Source organism: Arachis duranensis, chromosome 10, assembly GCF_000817695.3.
Source record: "Arachis duranensis cultivar V14167 chromosome 10, aradu.V14167.gnm2.J7QH, whole genome shotgun sequence".
Classification (NCBI taxonomy): domain Eukaryota; kingdom Viridiplantae; phylum Streptophyta; class Magnoliopsida; order Fabales; family Fabaceae; genus Arachis; species Arachis duranensis.
In genome coordinates, this window is record NC_029781.3 from 103422354 (window position 1) to 103441272 (window position 18919).

Genomic DNA, 18919 nt, shown 5'->3' on the forward strand with positions numbered 1-18919 from the left:
TTTGACATTCGTATAAAAATATTTTTAGAGAAATAGTCACTTTGACAATTTTAGTTTTACAAACCTTGAACTCGTTATTTATATAAAAAAATTAATTAGAATTAATTATTTGAATAAAATATATATTAAAATATAATATATTTTAATTATAGTGATTTTACGTAAAATTAATCATTAAAAATAATTAAATAATTTAATTAATTTAACTATATTTTTATTTAATAATTTTTAATTATTAATTTTATGTAAAATTTATTACACCTGAATTTTCACTTTTAATTATGCTTGATTAATTGATTTAATGTGTCAATGGTTTATTATTTTTTATTTTATTTTTTAGTCTATTAAATTAGTTGATTTATTTATTGGGTAAAGTTGAACTGTATATTGTCATTTGTCATAAGTGTTATCATTTAGTGGAGGCCAAATGCCTTTGGAAAAGGACTGTTTGCCTGTTTGGGTTATTCGTATATATTTATATGCTGGGGATGGTACCCAACTCAAATAAATGATAATTAATTATATAAACGAATTAATAACTTCAACTTGTTGACCAAAGTGGTGGAATGCGCTTTCTAGAAATGATAATTCCGTGGATATGAATACGTGCGCATTCCAGAAATTCGCAATAATAATATAAGGAAAATGACATTCGTACATTACTTTTCTTTAATACATTCATTTTATTATTATTGAAGAAAATTGTATAAGTTGTACAAAGAATTAGTTTTATATTTAGGTTTGGTAATCAATTTGGATTGGTCAACTCGTCTGCTTAACCAAGTGTTGCGGGTTTGAATTTCATTTTTTAGATGTAGTAATTTATTGGCCAGCAGCAAACACTTAAATGGAACTCCAATTTATGACAGATTAGTTCTTGATCTGTTGGGGTTGGAAGATACCATAGGCAACTAAAAAAAATATTTAGGTTTGGTTTGATAAAATTTGTTGAGAAAATATTTATGCTTTTTAAAAGCTGAAGTTCTTTATTTTGTATTTGGTAAATAAAAAAACTATGTACTTGTACTGACAATTTTTAAAATTTAAAATTCTAATATAATTTTATATGTTAACTAATTTTTAAATTTAATGCTTATATTTATATTTATTATAATATTTTTAAATTTTAAAAACTATTTTACTAAATACAATTAATGTTAATCACAAAAAAATACAATTGATGTTACTTGTATTTATAGAAAACTATTTTTAATTTGATTTATTAGACATAAATGTTATAATTTTTAAAAAATTATATTTTAAAAATTAAATTTTTATAAATTATTTTAAAAAATAAAAATTTTATCAAACTAAGCCTAATTAAAAAATAAAATTTAATTTTGTTGCAACTCTAGTACATAAAAATTTTGTGTTGGCCTGTTGGGAATTGTTGTTTCATTGTTTTTCTATTATACTTCTTGTTTATTTTATTAATTGATTGTGTAACCTAATATTAAAATTAAAATTAGACTTTCTAACTGAACTCTTAAGCAGGGATCCAGCGTTGGTGAAGAAGATTGGAGAAGCAACTGCACTTGAAGTTAGAGCTACAGGGATTCCATATGTTTTTGCACCTTGCATTGCGGTAATCATAATTCACAATATACAAAATTTGTTGTTATCTCAATGCAATTCTCTTATTATGCCATTTGTGTTTGTAAATAAAGGTTTGTAGGGATCCAAGGTGGGGTCGCTGCTATGAAAGTTATAGTGAAGATCATAGTGTTGTTCAAGCTATGACTCAGATTATTCCTGGATTGCAAGGTCAAATCCCTACAAATTCACGCAAGGGAGTTCCTTTTGTTGCTGGAAAGTAAGAATCCATACCAATCATACAATATTTTTTTCTTAATACTCAATTAAAACTGTCTGTCAAAAATTATTAAATGATATGATACATTTTATTATACTGTTTATTTTTGTATGAGTAATCATATTTGGCTTTTATTTTTTTTTTGTTTTAAAATATTTTGGTCAATTTACGTTGTAATACGGTGGAAACTCAGATGCAGTCGACTTCACGTGAAGTTGATAGCTGAGAGCTATTAGATGAAAATTTAGTCAAATCAGTAAAATCATTTAACAACTCTCCTATCAGCTATCAACTTCCCTGCACCTGAGTTTAATATTCTAATTTTGTTACTAAACTATTTTTTTTTCTATGCACAGAAAGAAAGTTGCGGCTTGTGCTAAGCACTATGTTGGTGATGGAGGAACCACTGAAGGAATCAACGAGAACAACACGGTGATAAACAGACATGGGTTGCTTAGCATTCACATGCCAGGCTACTATAACTCAATCATTAATGGTGTTTCAACTGTTATGATCTCTTACTCTAGCTGGAATGGAATCAAGATGCATGCTAACCGTGACTTAATTACTGGCTTTCTCAAGAACACTCTTCGCTTCAGGGTAATAATAATTACTCTGTTACTCTCATAATTACTAATGGAGACCTGTAAATTATTCTCTGCTTTGTTGCAGGGTTTTGTGATATCAGATTGGCAAGGAATTGATAGGATTACTTCCCCTCCTCATGCTAACTATACATATTCCATTGTTACGGGAATCAATGCTGGAATTGACATGGTACCCAACATTCTCAATTCAAAGTCTTTTTAAAATTATAAATGTTCTTGCACTGATTACCAGAGCCTGGGCCTCAAAATCGACTAAATCTATCGGGTCGGTCCGTCTATCCGTTTAAACTTTAAACAGACGAGTTTTATCTAAGTTTGTTTAAATTTTGGATTAAACGGGCTGAGCCTGATTAATCCGAGAAAAATAACAAGTTAAATGTGTTAGTCCGCGAACTAAACAGGCAGTCCATTTATTTTTTTCAAAAAAAAAGTAACACTTTGAGGCAATATTTCTCCTGATTCAACCCAAAAATTTGATCCGTCAACTAAAAAAAATATTATTTATTTAAGATTTTTGACTTAAAAGTTATTTTTTTGTCAAAATATTTTCAAAAAAAAAAATCTGGACTAAAAAATTATGGTCCGCAAATGAAGCATGCTTAAATGGGCCGGACTTAAATGATCCAGACGGTCCCATTTGACAGCCCTAGATAAGCTTTTTGAGTTATAATTAGTCTTGAATAAGTGCAATTTGTTTCTTCTTTTGTGAATGAATTATATTACGAAAGCTTTGACCTGCAAAAAACATTTTGATGCTAAAGTCAATAAATATAGTGCTTCATAATTTCACATAACACGATATCTTGTCTTACTAGCTGTGTTAATGATGCAGATAATGGTTCCCTATAACTACACTGAATTCATAGATGGCCTAACATCTTTAGTGAAGAACAACTTCATAGCCATGAGTCGAATTGATGACGCGGTAAAGAGAATCCTAAGGGTTAAGTTTGTGATGGGTCTTTTTGAAAGTCCATTAGCTGATAACACCCTAGTTGACCAGCTTGGAAGTCAGGTTAGTTAATCATTTCTTTACTTGCCATTATTTCTATTGATGGTTTATGGTTAATGGTTAACTAGATTGGCGCCATAATTTGATAGGAGCATAGAGAATTGGCTAGGGAAGCTGTGAGAAAATCATTAGTCCTATTAAAGAATGGTGAAGATGCAGATACACCATTGCTTCCACTTCCTAAGAAGGCTTCAAAAATACTTGTTGCTGGAAGTCATGCTGATAATCTTGGTTATCAGTGTGGTGGTTGGACCATTGAATGGCAAGGACTAAGTGGCAACAATATTACCTCTGGTATAACTTACTTTTTACCTCTTATTTATTCGTCTACAACTGACTCTTAAAATATAGATAAAAATGGGATAGGTAGGAGCGAATTTTAGCATTAGACTTGCTTGTCCTATTTTATTTTATATAGATTCTCTCTATCTGTAAATAATGCAATTCGTACTCTAACTTTATTTCTAGGGGTATTCAAACCCTGATTTTGCCTCGCTCTGATTAGATAGAGCGGGGCAATTAAGGGTTTGTGTTGCCATTGTGTTGTCATCTCTATTCGAAAATGCAATATTAACATTTCTCTTATTTATAGGTACAACTATTCTAAGTGCTATAAAAAACACTGTTGATAAAGACACTAAGGTGGTTTACAAGGAGAACCCTGATTTGGAGTATGTGAAGTCCAATGATTTTTCATATGCAATTGTGGTAGTTGGAGAGCATCCATATGCAGAGACATTTGGAGACAGCTTGAACTTGACAATACCAGATCCTGGTCCACAAACCATAACAAATGTGTGTGGAGGAGTGAAATGTGTTGTTGTAGTAATCTCTGGTCGCCCTGTGGTTATACAGCCATATCTTGACACCATTGAAGCACTTGTTGCTGCTTGGCTTCCAGGAACTGAGGGTCAAGGTGTTGCTGATGTTCTGTTTGGTGATTATGGTTTCACTGGCAAGCTTTCAAGAACATGGTTTAAGACAGTTGATCAGTTACCTATGAATGTTGGTGATTCACATTATGATCCACTTTACCCATTTGGATTTGGCCTTACAACCAAACCCAACAAAGTTGTATAGGGAACTCAACTTTAAAGCACCTTTTAACGTTGTTTAGGTTGTGTTTGGTAATTAAATATTTGTTCTAATAAACCAGTTTCAAAATTTAAATAAGCTATTTTATTGTCTTTTTTCATATGAAAAGACATTTATTTTCCAATGTTGTGTAAATTTTCTTGAATAAGATATAATAAAATAACCTAATATTAGAATATCCTCTTTTACTTTTTTTTATCTTACTATTTTTATTGCAAAGAATATCCTCTGAATTTTATGGACTATTGTAATTTATATGTGAATATATACACCTTTTATCAAACTTCCAAGTGAACTTCAACCCATTTATTAGCATCCACTTAGCATTTGGGTAAACTTTTAATTTTTATTTATTAATTATATTTGGATACAACAATATAAAAATATTTTTTAATTATTTGTTATGTTAAAATATTTTTTCTAAAGTAAAAATAATCTTTTTGAAAAAGATATTAATTATATCTTTTAAAAAAGAGTTTGAATTTTTTAATACTTTATGTTTACTTAAATTTTTTTTTCCAAATATACTAAAATTAAAAAAAAAGTATTGAAAATTATTTTTTCTTACGGCTTAATAATATCCAAACACACACTAAAGCATGTTCCTGAAGTCATCATAATCAAATCTGCATTTTCACTTTTCAGGCGCTACCTTCCCCAGGCCACCATTTCACAAACAAGATCACAATGCTAAACTTGCGTTTGACTTTATCACTACTACTCTAGATACCCACATGGTTAATCCTTTGAATAAGGAATGAATAGAAATATGAAATATATATATATGGAGTAACAGATGAGCAGGAAAACTACCTTGAGCTGGGAAGCACGTTTCCCTGATCTTCTCCTCAACGCATTCTCCATGTTTCATGCCAAGGAGCCATTGACTCTTTTATTTTTTTAGTTTTTCACTTATATCCCTCAACTCGACAAGTCAATGACTAATTTTTCGCGACATTGAACTCCATTTAAGGATTTAATATGCCGCTGTCTTATGGATTGTTGCATGCACATGACAAGATTCGAATCTAACACTTGTTTAAGCGGACTAGTGAGCTAACTACTTGACCAACCCAACTTACTTAGTATTTCTCTTTTATAATTAACTTGGTACTTAATTAGCCGCCACTATAATAATTAGCCGCCATTATAATAATAATACTGCTACTTTAGAGCTAAATTCTTATTGCTTTGATCTGTTGATCTATATATACAACAGTGACACTGAGCTTGAGTACACGCACTATCATAAGAGCGCAGCTGGAGTGTCTTTTGAGTATACACTCACACTTGTAAAGTGGTCGGTAACATACATTTTTATTTATTTATTTATTTATTAAGGTATATTTTCAAGTTTTTATAGTGATTACAGAAATATTTATAGATTACATGCAAGGTTAAAACAATTCTAAGATAGATACTTAAAAATGTTGTTGTCTACCGAAATCTAATCTAATTTGTCGAAATTGCCAAAAAAATGTGACAAATTGTGTAAATCATAAGAGGTAAAGGTGGAAACTCATATGCAGTCGACTTCCCGTGAAGTCGATATCAACTTCACGTGAAGTCGACTGCACCTGAGTTTCCACTTTAAAATTAAAAAAAGAAGAAGAGAATTTAAGTTTGTTTCTTATTAAGACAAAGAACCTCTGGTTTTGTTTGTTTACTAGATGTCTTAAACTTTTGAATGCCACTAAATGATTCAACTTGTGTTGCAAGTTGAGACCTGATGGTTTTTTTAATGTTGTTGTGAAGTTGTGTTGAGAAGAGATGGCGAAAATTCCCATCTTTATGGTGGGTTTATTGCTGTTGAACTGCTGGGTAGCCTTGGCAGATGCAGAGTACTTGAAATATAAAGATCCAAAACAGCCTTTGAATGTTCGAATCAAGGATCTCATAAACAGAATGACTTTGGAGGAGAAGATTGGCCAAATGGTGCAGATTGATCGCACTGTTGCATCAGCTAATGCCATTAACAAGTACTTTATAGGTATTTAAAAAGTAATACTAACATTTTAGACGATCATTCAATCATGTATACATTAGTAAAAATAACAAATTTTTAAACTCGTTATTAAAATGATAGTCTAAATTAAGCTTTTATAAAATGTATTTGAACTTTTACTTTTTGAAAAATAAAAACATTATTAAACATATTATTAGAAAATTTTTATCATCACTTAACTGTGATATTTAAAAATAAATTTATCGTCATCACTCTAGGGAGTGTGCTAAGTGGGGGAGGAAGTGTTCCAAAGAAGGAGGCTAGTGCAGAGGATTGGATTAACATGGTGAATGATTTTCAAAAAGGTGCCTTATCAACCAGGCTGGGAATTCCTATGATTTATGGAATTGATGCTGTTCATGGCCATAACAATGTCTACAAAGCAACCATTTTTCCTCACAACATTGGGATGGGAGCTACTAGGTAAAATTATTCTTTTTCTCTTTTACATATATTTCAAATCTTAAGAAGAAAAATTATCTGTTTAATAGGAAATAATATTTAAAATAAAAACAAAAACATTTTGATAGTCAAACTTACACTTACTATCTACTATGCATGATGCCAAAAAGGTTCCTAATGTTGCCATTGTGCTTTATAAAGCGTTTAATCGTACTATTTTTCAAATTATTAGAAAGAAGAAAAATGAAAAGGTTTGAATATTTTAAAGTAAAGAATATCTTCATATATATTTTAATTTATGAAAGCAAAAATGTTATCTATTCATTAAAATTAGTTATTAAAATTAGTCATTATGTATATTTTATATTAATGTCTGATTTTAGTATATATCTAATATAATTATTATGAAAAAATATTGAATTTATAAATTCTTTTGATAATATGAAAAAAAATTCGAATAATACAACTTTTAGGAGTTTAAAAGTGATATTAACATATTGTTCGTATTGACATAAGAACAATATAATGTGCAGTTGATTTGTATTTTCATTTTCTATTTTTATTTTTAATATTTTTTATTTTTTAAATTTTATGAAAAAAAAGTGAAAACAGTAAAACAATACAATTTTGTCTTATGCTTTTACTTTTTATTTTTACTTTTTTTTCACAAAATTTTAAAAATAGAAAATACTAAAAATAAAAAACTAAATGCATTATTTATATTTTAAAAAACAAAAATATTATTTATATACTAAAATTAGCCACCATATATTTATATATAAATACATGTATTATTTAATTTATTTTTTATATATATTTTATATTTTAACGTATATATTAGTAGGCGAGGTATACTCAATATTTTAACATGTTTGGGCATATTTCTTCTAAAATATTTGTGGGAACAAGCAGGGACCCAGAACTTGTGAAGAAGATTGGAGAAGCAACTGCACTTGAAGTTAGAGCTACCGGAATTCCATATGTGTTTGCACCTTGCATTGCGGTAATAATAATAATTCAGAATATACAAAATTTGTTGTTATCTGAATGCAATTCTCTTATTATGCCATTTGTGTTTGTAAATAAAGGTTTGTAGAGATCCAAGGTGGGGTCGCTGCTATGAAAGTTATAGTGAAGATCCTACACTAGTCCAAGCTATGACAGAGATCATTCCCGGATTGCAAGGTCAAATCCCTGCAAATTCACGAAAGGGTGTTCCCTTTGTTGCTGGAAAGTAAGAATTCATACCAATCATATCATATTTTTAACTTTTTTTTTTTAATATTCAAATAAAAATGTGAAGCATGTTTGTTTGTTTGTTCAGAAAGAATGTAGCAGCTTGTGCTAAACACTATGTCGGAGATGGAGGAACCACAAAAGGAATCAATGAGAACAACACAGTGATAGATAGACATGGATTGCTTAGCATTCACATGCCAGGCTACTATAACTCAATCATCAAGGGAGTGTCTACTGTCATGGTTTCTTTCTCGAGCTGGAATGGAGTTAAGATGCACGCTAACCGTGAACTAGTCACTGGCTTCCTCAAGAACACACTTCGTTTCAGGGTATAATAATACTTTAATTACTTTGCTGGTCCTTATAGTTTTATCAAATTTTTAATTAGATTTCTATATTTTTTTTTCAATTGAGTTTTTATACTATTTTAATTTTATAATTAGATTCTTTTCATATAAAAAATGCTAAAATTAACAAAATATTTCTCTAAAAAAATTATGTGGTCAAAGATCTAATTAGGTTTTTAATTATGGATACCTTAAATTTGGGAGAAATATTTAGTTAACTCTAATAATTTCTACGCTAGGAATGACCTAATTACAAAATTAAAAATAATGTAGGGATTCAATTAAAAAGAAAAAACATATATAAACCTAATTACAAATTTTTTTTGGTGACTGACCTAATTACAAATTTGACAAAACTATAGAGACCAATAAAATAATTTAACCTATAATAATTAACTTATTGCAAATATTGGGTTATGAAAAAAGTTCTTAAGTATACCAAGAATACTAGTGTTGCAGTAGTTTTAGTCGTTGATCTCAATTTGTATATATATATGTTGAGACAATAGATACTGGAACAATGTTAGTCCTAATATATTTTTGAAACTCTTCCTATATTATATTATCATGAGTGTTAAACACTTTGGTTTGTTGCAGGGTTTTGTTATATCAGATTGGCAGGGAATTGATAGGATTACTTCCCCTCCTCATGCCAACTATACATATTCCATTCTTACCGGAATTACTACTGGAATTGACATGGTAAACATTGACATTTTAAATTCTCTATTGCTCAAGCCATGCTTTCTCATTGGGTGTGGTAATCCTGCAGATAATGGTTCCTTTCAACTACACAGAATTCATAGATAGCCTAACCTCTCTAGTGAAACATAATTTCATACCCACGAGTCGAATTGATGATGCAGTGAGGAGAATTTTAAGGGTTAAGTTCATGATGGGCCTTTTTGAGAATCCACTTGCTGATTACAGCTTAGTCAACCAACTTGGGAGACAGGAGCATAGAGACTTAGCTAGAGAAGCTGTAAGGAGATCATTAGTCTTGTTAAAGAATGGTCAATATGCACATAAACCATTGCTTCCTCTTCCTAAGAAGGCTTCAAAAATACTTGTTGCCGGAAGCCATGCTGATAATCTCGGTTATCAGTGTGGTGGTTGGACCATTGATTGGCAAGGACTAAGTGGAAACAATCTTACCACTGGTATATATAGCCTTACTTCTCAATTTTGTTATTGTTTTTCAAATGAACATAAAAAATGTTGATTTTTTAACATGTATTCTATACTGATGACTGAATTTGCAGTTGATTTTTCTATTTCTAATACACAGCATGGTTGTATTAACATTTCTCTTATTTTATAGGCACAACTATTCTAAGTGCTATAAAAAACACTGTTGATAAAGACACTATGGTGGTTTACAAGGAGAACCCTGATTTGGAGTATGTGAAGTCCAATGATTTTTCATATGCAATTGTGGTAGTTGGAGAGCATCCCTATGCAGAGACTTTTGGAGACAGCTTGAACTTGACAATACCAGATCCTGGTCCACAAACCATAACAAATGTGTGTGGAGGACTGAAATGTGTTGTTGTAGTAATCTCTGGTCGCCCTGTGGTTATACAGCCATATCTTGACACCATTGAAGCACTTGTTGCTGCTTGGCTTCCAGGAACTGAGGGTCAAGGTGTTGCTGATGTCTTGTTTGGTGATTATGGTTTCACTGGCAAGCTTCCAAGAACATGGTTCAAGACTGTTGATCAGTTACCTATGAATGTTGGTGATTCTCATTATGATCCACTTTATCCATTTGGATTTGGCCTTACAACCAAACCCAACAAAGTAGAATAAGAACTTTAATAAGTGTTAGCCAGCCACCATGTACCATTCTTGTGGTTGTGCTTGGTATTTTCGATATCAACCATGCTAGATGTACACTAAAATCAGTCATTAAAATTAGCTATTAAAGTAGAATACACATTAAAAATGAGTTAAACTAAACATGTATTTTTGTATACATGGTTGATGATTTTAATGGTTAATTTTGATGTGCAAATAGTATTTTTGTTTCGATAAGATATAACCAAGTTATGCTTTTGGCAGTTGTTAGGTTTGAAGCCTTTAATCCTGTAAACCAATTTTTAATTTCATAAAAGAAATTAATAAAAAGATAAAAAAAATTGATGTTGATTTTTATATCTATTTCTTTCTCACTTAGAAGACATGATATAGTATTAATTAATACTTAGATACTAAACTTTATCATGTGTTTGGTCTTACATATGCATGCATTATCTTCAGCTCTACAGGTCAGAGATAGTAAAATAGATCCATAATTCTCACTTAAGAATTCATTCTTTGTGCTAGGATTGGCTTGAAACCTCCAAATTGATGGAATAGAATGCAATTCTTGAGTCTTGTAGAACACTAATTTTGAGTTAGGCTTGGTGTATGAAAATATAAACATCTTTTGTTTTTCGCTTTATATATATGATAAATAAAAAGAGGGACTCACTCAGATAAAGATATTTAGGCTTAGGCTTGGTTTGATGAAGCTTTTAAAAAGGCACTTGTGTTCTTTAAAAGTTCAAACTCTTCATTTTGTATTTGGTAAATAAAAAAGATCATGTACTTGTACTTGTAGCTTTTAAAAGATGGGAATATTTTTGAAAGTACCTAAGATAGAGTTTTTTAAAATTTAAAAGTCTAATATAACCTCATATGTTAACTAATTTTCAAATTTAATACTTGCATTTATGTCTATTATAGTATTTTTAAATTTTAAAACTATTTTACCAAACACAATTGTTGTTGCTTGTGTTTATTGAAAGCTATTTTTAATTTGATTTACCAAATATAAATGCTACAACTTTTAAAAAGACTTATTTTAAAAGTTAGCTTTTATAATCTGCTTTTTAAAAGTAAAAGCTTTATCCAACTAAAAAACCTCTTTTTTTAAAAATATTTTTTAATAATTAAAATTTAATGCATATAATTGATTAAATCATAATTAATATATATAATAGGAGTATATCTTAAAAAAAAATGTTTTAAACATTTTTATCTGAGTGACTCCTATAAAAAGAATTATATGTTTATACTTTTAGTTTTAAAAAATTAAGAATGTTTTTAAAATCATCTACGAAGATATTTTTTATAACTAATTATGTTTTTAAAAGTTAAAAAAAATCCAAATTAATATGATAACATAATTACTTATTTGTGTAAAAGCCATATATGAAAATCAAGTTCTTTTAAATATTAAGATAAATTTTAATTAAATTAAAAGGTAAATATAATTTTATTTTTTTAAAATATTAGAGAAAAAAACAGAAGTTTAAATTTGTGCTGTTTAAATTAGATTTCATTGAATTTAAATACTTATATCCGTATCCTTAATCACGCTGATTCTATCTTATCTGTAATCTGTAATTTTTTTAATTTATTAAGCAAATTTAACAACAAATCAAATTCAAAATTAACATTAACCCAATACTAACTCTCTATATATTAAACCTGAACATTAATCTGATTCAACTGTGAAATTATAGCTGAGAGGTGAAGTAGAGAAGAAAGAAACAATGGCGAAATTTCTGAATCTTTTGGTGGGACTTATGCTTTTGACATGTTGTGTGTCAATAACAGAGGCAGAGTATTTGAAATACAAAGATCCAAAACAGCCATTAAATATTCGAATCAAGGATCTTATGAAAAGGATGACTTTGGAAGAGAAAATTGGCCAAATGGTGCAGATCGAACGCACCGTTGCTTCTGCTGATGTCATCAAGAACTATTTCATTGGTAAGATTTAACGTTTGAGTTTATTCATAAAACAAAGAAATACCTTTTTGTAATTATTTTTTTGGCCATATAAAATAAGATTAAAGCTTATGTATAGTTGTTTTTTATTTAGTCTTTCTCGACTGTTAACTTTATACAAAGATAACTATATATGAATTTTTACAGGGAGTGTGTTGAGTGGAGGTGGAAGTGTTCCAAAAATAAATGCAACTGCTGTGGATTGGGTTGACATGGTGAATGAGCTTCAAAAGGGTGCTTTATCAACAAGGCTGGGAATTCCTTTAATTTATGGAATTGATGCTGTTCATGGCCATAACAATGTTTATAAAGCAACGATTTTTCCTCACAATGTTGGGCTAGGAGCTACCAGGACTGCTCTTGAAGTTAGAGCTACCGGGATTCCATATGCGTTCGCACCTTGCATTGCGGTAACACATTAAAATAAAAATAAATATTATATAAATTGACATGTTTGACTTAATATGTTTGACTAAATTTTATAACATGATATGTAAGTTTTGTGGTTTTTGTTTGTATTAGGTGTGTAGGGATCCAAGGTGGGGAAGGTGTTATGAAAGTTATAGCGAAGATCATAGGATAGTCCAAGCTATGACAGAGATCATCCCTGGATTGCAGGGTGAAATCCCTGCAAACTCTCCCAAGGGTGTTCCCTATGTTGCTCCTGGAAAGTATGAATTTTTATGCATCTTCTTGCTTGCTTAATTTCATTAAGGACGGTTGAAAACTCGTGTGCAATTAATTTCATGTGAAATTTATAATTGAGAGTTGTTGAAAGTCGACAGGTTTGACTAAATTGTCATCGTCTGACGGCTCTTAGCTATCTAACTTTATATGAAGCATGTTAACTGTACGTGAGTTTTCACGGTCTAAAAAATATAAAAAACTTGTAAAATTTTTGTTCTTTTTTGGGGACAGAACAAAAGTTGCAGCTTGTGCTAAACACTTTGTTGGTGATGGAGGAACTGTAAAAGGAATCAATGAGAACAACACAGTGATAGATAGACATGGATTGCTTAGCATTCACATGCCAGCTTATGATAACTCAATTATTAAGGGTGTGGCAACTGTCATGGTCTCTTACTCAAGCCTCAATGGAGTTAAGATGCATGCTAACCGTGATTTAGTCACTGGTTTCCTCAAGAAGACACTTCGTTTCAGGGTACCATAATTTTTATATATCCATATTTTTTTATGTCCTTGATTGAGGCCTAAAATTCGTAATTTTATTTAATTTTTTGTTTGCAGGGTTTTGTGATATCTGATTATCAAGGCATTGATAGGATTACTTACCCTCCTCATGCTAACTACACATATTCTGTTCTAGCTGGAGTAAATGCTGGAATTGACATGGTAATTATAAATTTCAATTGTTTCATTTTGATATATTAATGAAAGCACATGAAACAATTGTTGAATTATATCTGTATGACTTTAAGGTCACTAATGTAATTATCAGATTTATTCTTTTGAGTTAGACCTGTTTTTATTTTTGAACATGTCATTATTTATCTCATAATTCTTTTTCATGCATGGTGCAGGTCATGATTCCATTTACTTACAAGGAATTCATAGATGACTTAACTTCTTTGGTGAAAAATAATTTTGTGCCCATGAGTAGAATTAACGATGCAGTGAAGAGAATTTTAAGGGTCAAGTTTGTGATGGGTCTTTTTGAGAATCCACTTGCTGATTACAGCCTCGTCAACCAGATTGGAACTCAGGTTCGTTAATCAATGGTTTAATTATTCTATCGATCTCTATAGTTTTACTAAATTTTCAATTAGGTCCTTATACTTTTTTTAGATTAAATTCCTATACCGTATTAGATTTTGTAATTAAGTCTCTGGTGTGATAAAAATATTGGAATTAACAGAATATTCCATTAAACAAAACGAATATGTCTAACACTTTTTTTCATAATTACAAAATCTGATATAGTATAGGAATCCAAGTAAAAAAAAAATATAGAGACCTGATTGAAAATTTGATTTAATTATAGGGACTAATAAAATAATTAAACCTTAATCAATCATTGATGTATATAATTTTTCTTTTACCAATGCAATTTTTCTTCTTACAAATAGTTAAGCCATCTTTTTATTTGCACATAATAAACTGACAGGAGCATAGAGAATTGGCTAGGGAAGCTGTGAGAAAATCTCTGGTGCTGTTGAAGAATGGTGAAGATGGTGATAAGCCATTGATTCCTCTTCCTAAGAAAGCATCAAAGATTCTTGTTGCTGGAAGCCACGCTGATAATCTTGGCTTTCAATGTGGTGGTTGGACCATTACTTGGCAAGGACAAGGTGGCAACAACATTACTAAAGGTACAAAAAGTTCATTGTTTCTATTCAAATTATAATCTTTACTTTCAATATAATTCTTTCAATTTTTTAATGATCTAATATTTTTAAATTACTCAAAATGTAATAAAAAAATTGCTATATACACATAAAGATATTAGCTGTCAAATCAGTCGTTATATATTTGTATATAAATACTGTGTTATTTTATATTGTTTCCAGGTACAACAATTCTTAGTGCTATTAAAAACACTGTTGATAAAGACACAAAGGTAGTTCACAAGGAGAACCCAGATCTAGAATATGTGAAGTCAAATAATTTCTCATATGCCATTGTTGTGGTTGGAGAGGAGCCATATGCAGAAACAAAGGGTGACAGCAAGAACTTAACAATCTCTCACAATGGATATGACACTATAAAGAATGTGTGTGGAGGAATCAAATGTGTTGTTGTAGTAATCTCTGGTCGCCCATTGGTTATGCAACCATATGTTGAGAGCATTGATGCACTTGTTGCTGCATGGCTTCCAGGAACAGAGGGACAAGGTGTTGCTGATGTTCTGTTTGGTGATTATGGTTTCACTGGCAAGCTTCCAAGAACATGGTTCAAGACTGTTGATCAGTTACCTATGAATGTTGGTGATTCTCATTATGATCCTCTCTTCCCCTTTGGATTTGGCCTCACTACCAAACCAGTTAATTAAACTCAATTGATTTTGGGTGGTAATTAAAATGCAAATGTTCTGTTCATGCATTATTTTAGAAGGTTAATTATTAGTTCTAGTACCCTTTGTTAATGTAAAGGTGACAACTTATTATTACTGATATGTTATAAGGTTTTTAATTTTTTATATTTGCTACCTATTTTAGAACTAAATTTTGAAGTAAATTCAAACCGATATGATTAAATTGCAATTTGCAAAACTATTAATCATGAAAATCAAGTAAATAATAACATACACCACTATTTTAAAAATATTGAAATGTAAAATTTGAATTAATTCCCAGATCATTTTCCCTTCCTTCTTGAATTTGTGAGCTAACATTGCCAAATTCATCTCAATAATTGATTAAGAAATCGTCCTAGTCTTTTTCAAGAAGTTTCTTCAAATTAAAAAGTTTTATTAGATTTTAATTTAACTACCTTTTATACCTAACAAGTTATTTTAGTTCGAGCTATTTATATTTGTTTAAAGCATTTTATATTTTATAAATTGCTAACTTGGATTTATTGTATTACTATTTATATCGTATTACCTTTTAAATTAATATTCATATACTTTTTAATATGCTATATAAATTTCATGAGTTCAACCATTGTATATTCAGACAAATACTAAACAAGATGAAAAATAATTTTATTATTAATATTTACTCCGGTAAATGGGAAATTTACTTTCTAATATTTTCCTCCCTAAAATTTTATTGGCTGGTGAGTAGGGGCGGAAATTAAATCTAGTCAAATAGTTATAAAGATGTTTAAAAACAAAGCATTGATTTTTTTTGGTGACCGAAATAAATTAAACAAAGAAAAACAAAACAAACAAAATAAGGAACTGCTTAAATAGAGGGGCAGTCCCGTTTAAGACTACTCTTAAACTCTTTTTAAGGTGAAAGAAGTTTCACATGCGAAAGTTGTAACTTCATCGCCATCTTTGCCATAGTATCTGCCACTGTGTTTGCATATCTCATAATCAAACGAAAGTCAACACGCCAATTCCAATGCATGATATCTCTTATTTTGAACACCAATGGATCAATAAACCCAAAACTATCTTGAGTAACAAGATTAAATGCTTCCACATAATCCGTCTCACAAATAACATCTCGTTGACCCACATTCCAAGCTAAGAGATATCCTCTCCAAATAAAGCATTGATTTATGTGTGTAAATAAGACTATTATAAATTAAATTACTTTTTACTTCTAGCAGGTCTTGATATTTTCCTTTAATTTGATTTTATTAAAAAAGTCTTCAATTTTTCTAGAAATGAGACAAAGAAAACTAGTGTACCAACAATGATGTACGTATGAAATGAAATATGAGTAGTACCTTACTACCTTTTATTGCCACAGAATAACACATGCGTCACCCCACATTATCTGTCTCTTATTAAAAACTTAAATATTTGGGAACGTAGTACCTTACTACTCATGCCCAAATTTGGCAAAGTACCCACCACAGGCCCTCAGCTTCAACACCGAAGTTGAAACAACAAGGCAAGGCACTCCATATATAACTAAAGTTTTTAACGAGTTAAAGATAGTTAAAATTTACAAACATCAAAGTAACTCATATTTATGATGATCACTCGGATTAAAATTTTTATATGAAAATAATAAATAAAAATCATTAAATAATTTAATATATTCTATAATTTTTAATTAGTGAAAACTCAGATCCAATGAAATTCAATTCGTTCATAGCTGAAAGTCGTAAAATAAAAATTTAGTCAAATAGTCAAACCATCCGACGGCTTTCACCTATAACTCTACGTGAAGTGTTGAGTTTCCACTTATATTTTCATGTAAAAATATTTTCACCCGAGTATGTAGTCATCTATATGTCCTCGTAGAAGAACTTCTGGAATGGTTGAAGATGAGGAGTCTGCAAGCGAATGACAATGGAAAGAGTCCCATCTCCGGTAGGAGCTGGCATGATAAACGCCCTGCCGTCTCCGATGACCTCACAGGGTCCCATATACAGCGGCCTTCCCCATCCAAAATCAGGTCCATAGGTAGGCATGTTACTCATCCAACTCCAAATGTTGAGGTTTGGATTCCCAAGAAATGGTGGTTCACTGTTAAGCTTTGGCCTCAGCCACCCTACATGCTCCTGCCTCCCAATGAACTCAAAGACTGATCTCAGGTACTCATCTGTCAGCAACTCGATCGCTTCTCTTATCTTTTGGGCACCATATCTTAGTGGCTTTGAAGCAATATCCCCACTGAGGCATGTGGGTGTCACGGTTGGGTGCGTCGCGTTACCGAAATAGTTTAGAGGGAGAGGTGGCTTTAGCCTGTTTCGGACGCCGGCGACGGTGAGGACCACTGTGGGTTGGTTGTGATCCACGTGGCGTGCCTTGCATGCACACCTCCAGATATGAGCAGCAATGCTTTCGTACCTGCTCCGATTCCAAACACACCAAGCTTAATATTTCTTTTTTAAATTAATTAAATTTCTCTTTTTTCATTCATGATCAAGATTTTTTATTTTCAAAATCACCCACTAAAATCAATTCCTAATGTATATTATATATTATTAATTTTACAATTAAAATTAAAGAGTCATCTTTTTTTCTTTTTTTTCTTTCTCTATCTTTCTCATTTCTTTACATATTCAAACTCTCTTATATATCATTATCAATGAGATCATAACTAATTACAAATTTGACAATCAAAATATACAATATGACATTTTCTAATTATATTAAAATTAAAATTAAACAATATAGTTATATTATATATTATATATTACTAACTAATTTAATAACCAAAATATATCACATAACACTCTTTTATTAAAATTAAGAAAAAATATTTCACTCTAAAATTTAATAAACTCTTTTTTACATTCTCTTATCTATATCTTTCTCTTTCTTTCTATTTCTCTACCTTCTTCACTTTATATAATTTATATTTTATATTAATAATTTTACAAATCAAAATATACTACCAAATATTTTTTATTACAACTAAAATAAAAATTTTTCTTTCCAAATTAACAAATTCCCTCTCTCATTCTTCTTTTTTTATCTTTCTCTCTCTTTTCTCTCATTTTCTATTTTTTCTACTTTTCTTTTCTACAAAAAATAAAATTAGCAAAATAACATAATTCAAATAAAAATTATTATTATATACATGTTTTTTAATTTAGTTTTAAATTTTTATCACTTATATTCTTAATTTATATTTTTATTTCTCTATTTTTAAATATTTATTACATATAATTTAAAAAAATACTAATATTATAATTAAAAATTAGAATCAAGGTTCAATTATTTTAAAAAATTGATTTTGAGTTAATTTTATAATTATCAATATAAATTCTTTTATGTTAATATCTAATTATATTTTTGTACATAGAGAAAAAAATATTATTTTAAAAATAAACATAAAAATTAATTATTTTTATTTGTATAACAGACTTAACATCTAATCAAATATAAACGTATATACGTTAAATTCTTTTAAATTTTAGATAATGAGTATTAAAATTAATTATTAGTAAAAAATTAAACTCTTTTATATAAAAATAATAACTAAAAATCTTATTATTTATTTTTTTTTTATCTATAGATACCCTGATCTTTTT

General features: G+C 29.8%; 3 protein-coding genes across 5 annotated transcripts in view; 2 read left to right on the forward strand and 1 right to left on the reverse strand.

The window, feature by feature from the left end:
* Positions 1 to 4706, forward strand: part of LOC107471877 (uncharacterized) — a gene marked incomplete in the record, with an annotated part of 5631 nt that extends 925 nt beyond the window's left edge. The window contains 7 exon segments of the mRNA XM_052255090.1: positions 1492 to 1585; positions 1668 to 1813; positions 2170 to 2413; positions 2486 to 2590; positions 3254 to 3436; positions 3523 to 3727; positions 4026 to 4706. Of these exon segments, the coding sequence (XP_052111050.1) occupies positions 1492 to 1585; positions 1668 to 1813; positions 2170 to 2413; positions 2486 to 2590; positions 3254 to 3436; positions 3523 to 3727; positions 4026 to 4513 (1465 nt within the window).
* Positions 4707 to 5752: 1046 nt separating this feature from the next.
* LOC107471616 (uncharacterized) lies at positions 5753 to 15343 on the forward strand. 3 transcript variants are annotated; one of them, XM_052255089.1, is made up of 10 exons: positions 5753 to 5828; positions 6284 to 6518; positions 6752 to 6956; positions 7848 to 7938; positions 8024 to 8169; positions 8260 to 8503; positions 9119 to 9223; positions 9294 to 9681; positions 9843 to 10166; positions 15151 to 15343. In XM_052255089.1, exons 2-10 carry the CDS (start codon positions 6299 to 6301, stop codon positions 15306 to 15308), a joined length of 1881 nt encoding a protein of 626 aa, XP_052111049.1. In that variant the 5' UTR covers positions 5753 to 5828; positions 6284 to 6298; the 3' UTR covers positions 15309 to 15343. The 3 variants fall into 3 exon arrangements, with proteins under 3 accessions (XP_052111049.1, XP_052111048.1, XP_020989337.1); XM_052255088.1 differs by lacking the exon at positions 15151 to 15343 and having other exon boundaries at positions 9843 to 10600; XM_021133678.2 differs by lacking the exons at positions 5753 to 5828; positions 6284 to 6518; positions 6752 to 6956; ... (4 more) ...; positions 9294 to 9681; positions 9843 to 10166 and adding exons at positions 12044 to 12280; positions 12446 to 12708; positions 12821 to 12969; ... (2 more) ...; positions 13840 to 14022; positions 14424 to 14628 and having other exon boundaries at positions 14827 to 15343.
* Positions 15344 to 17164: 1821 nt separating this feature from the next.
* The window catches only part of LOC127743085 (shikimate O-hydroxycinnamoyltransferase-like), a 13479-nt gene continuing 11724 nt past the window's right edge, over positions 17165 to 18919 (reverse strand). The window contains exon 2 of the mRNA XM_052255737.1: positions 17165 to 17729. Within this exon, the coding sequence (XP_052111697.1) occupies positions 17165 to 17729 (565 nt within the window). The remainder of the gene's footprint in view (positions 17730 to 18919) is intronic.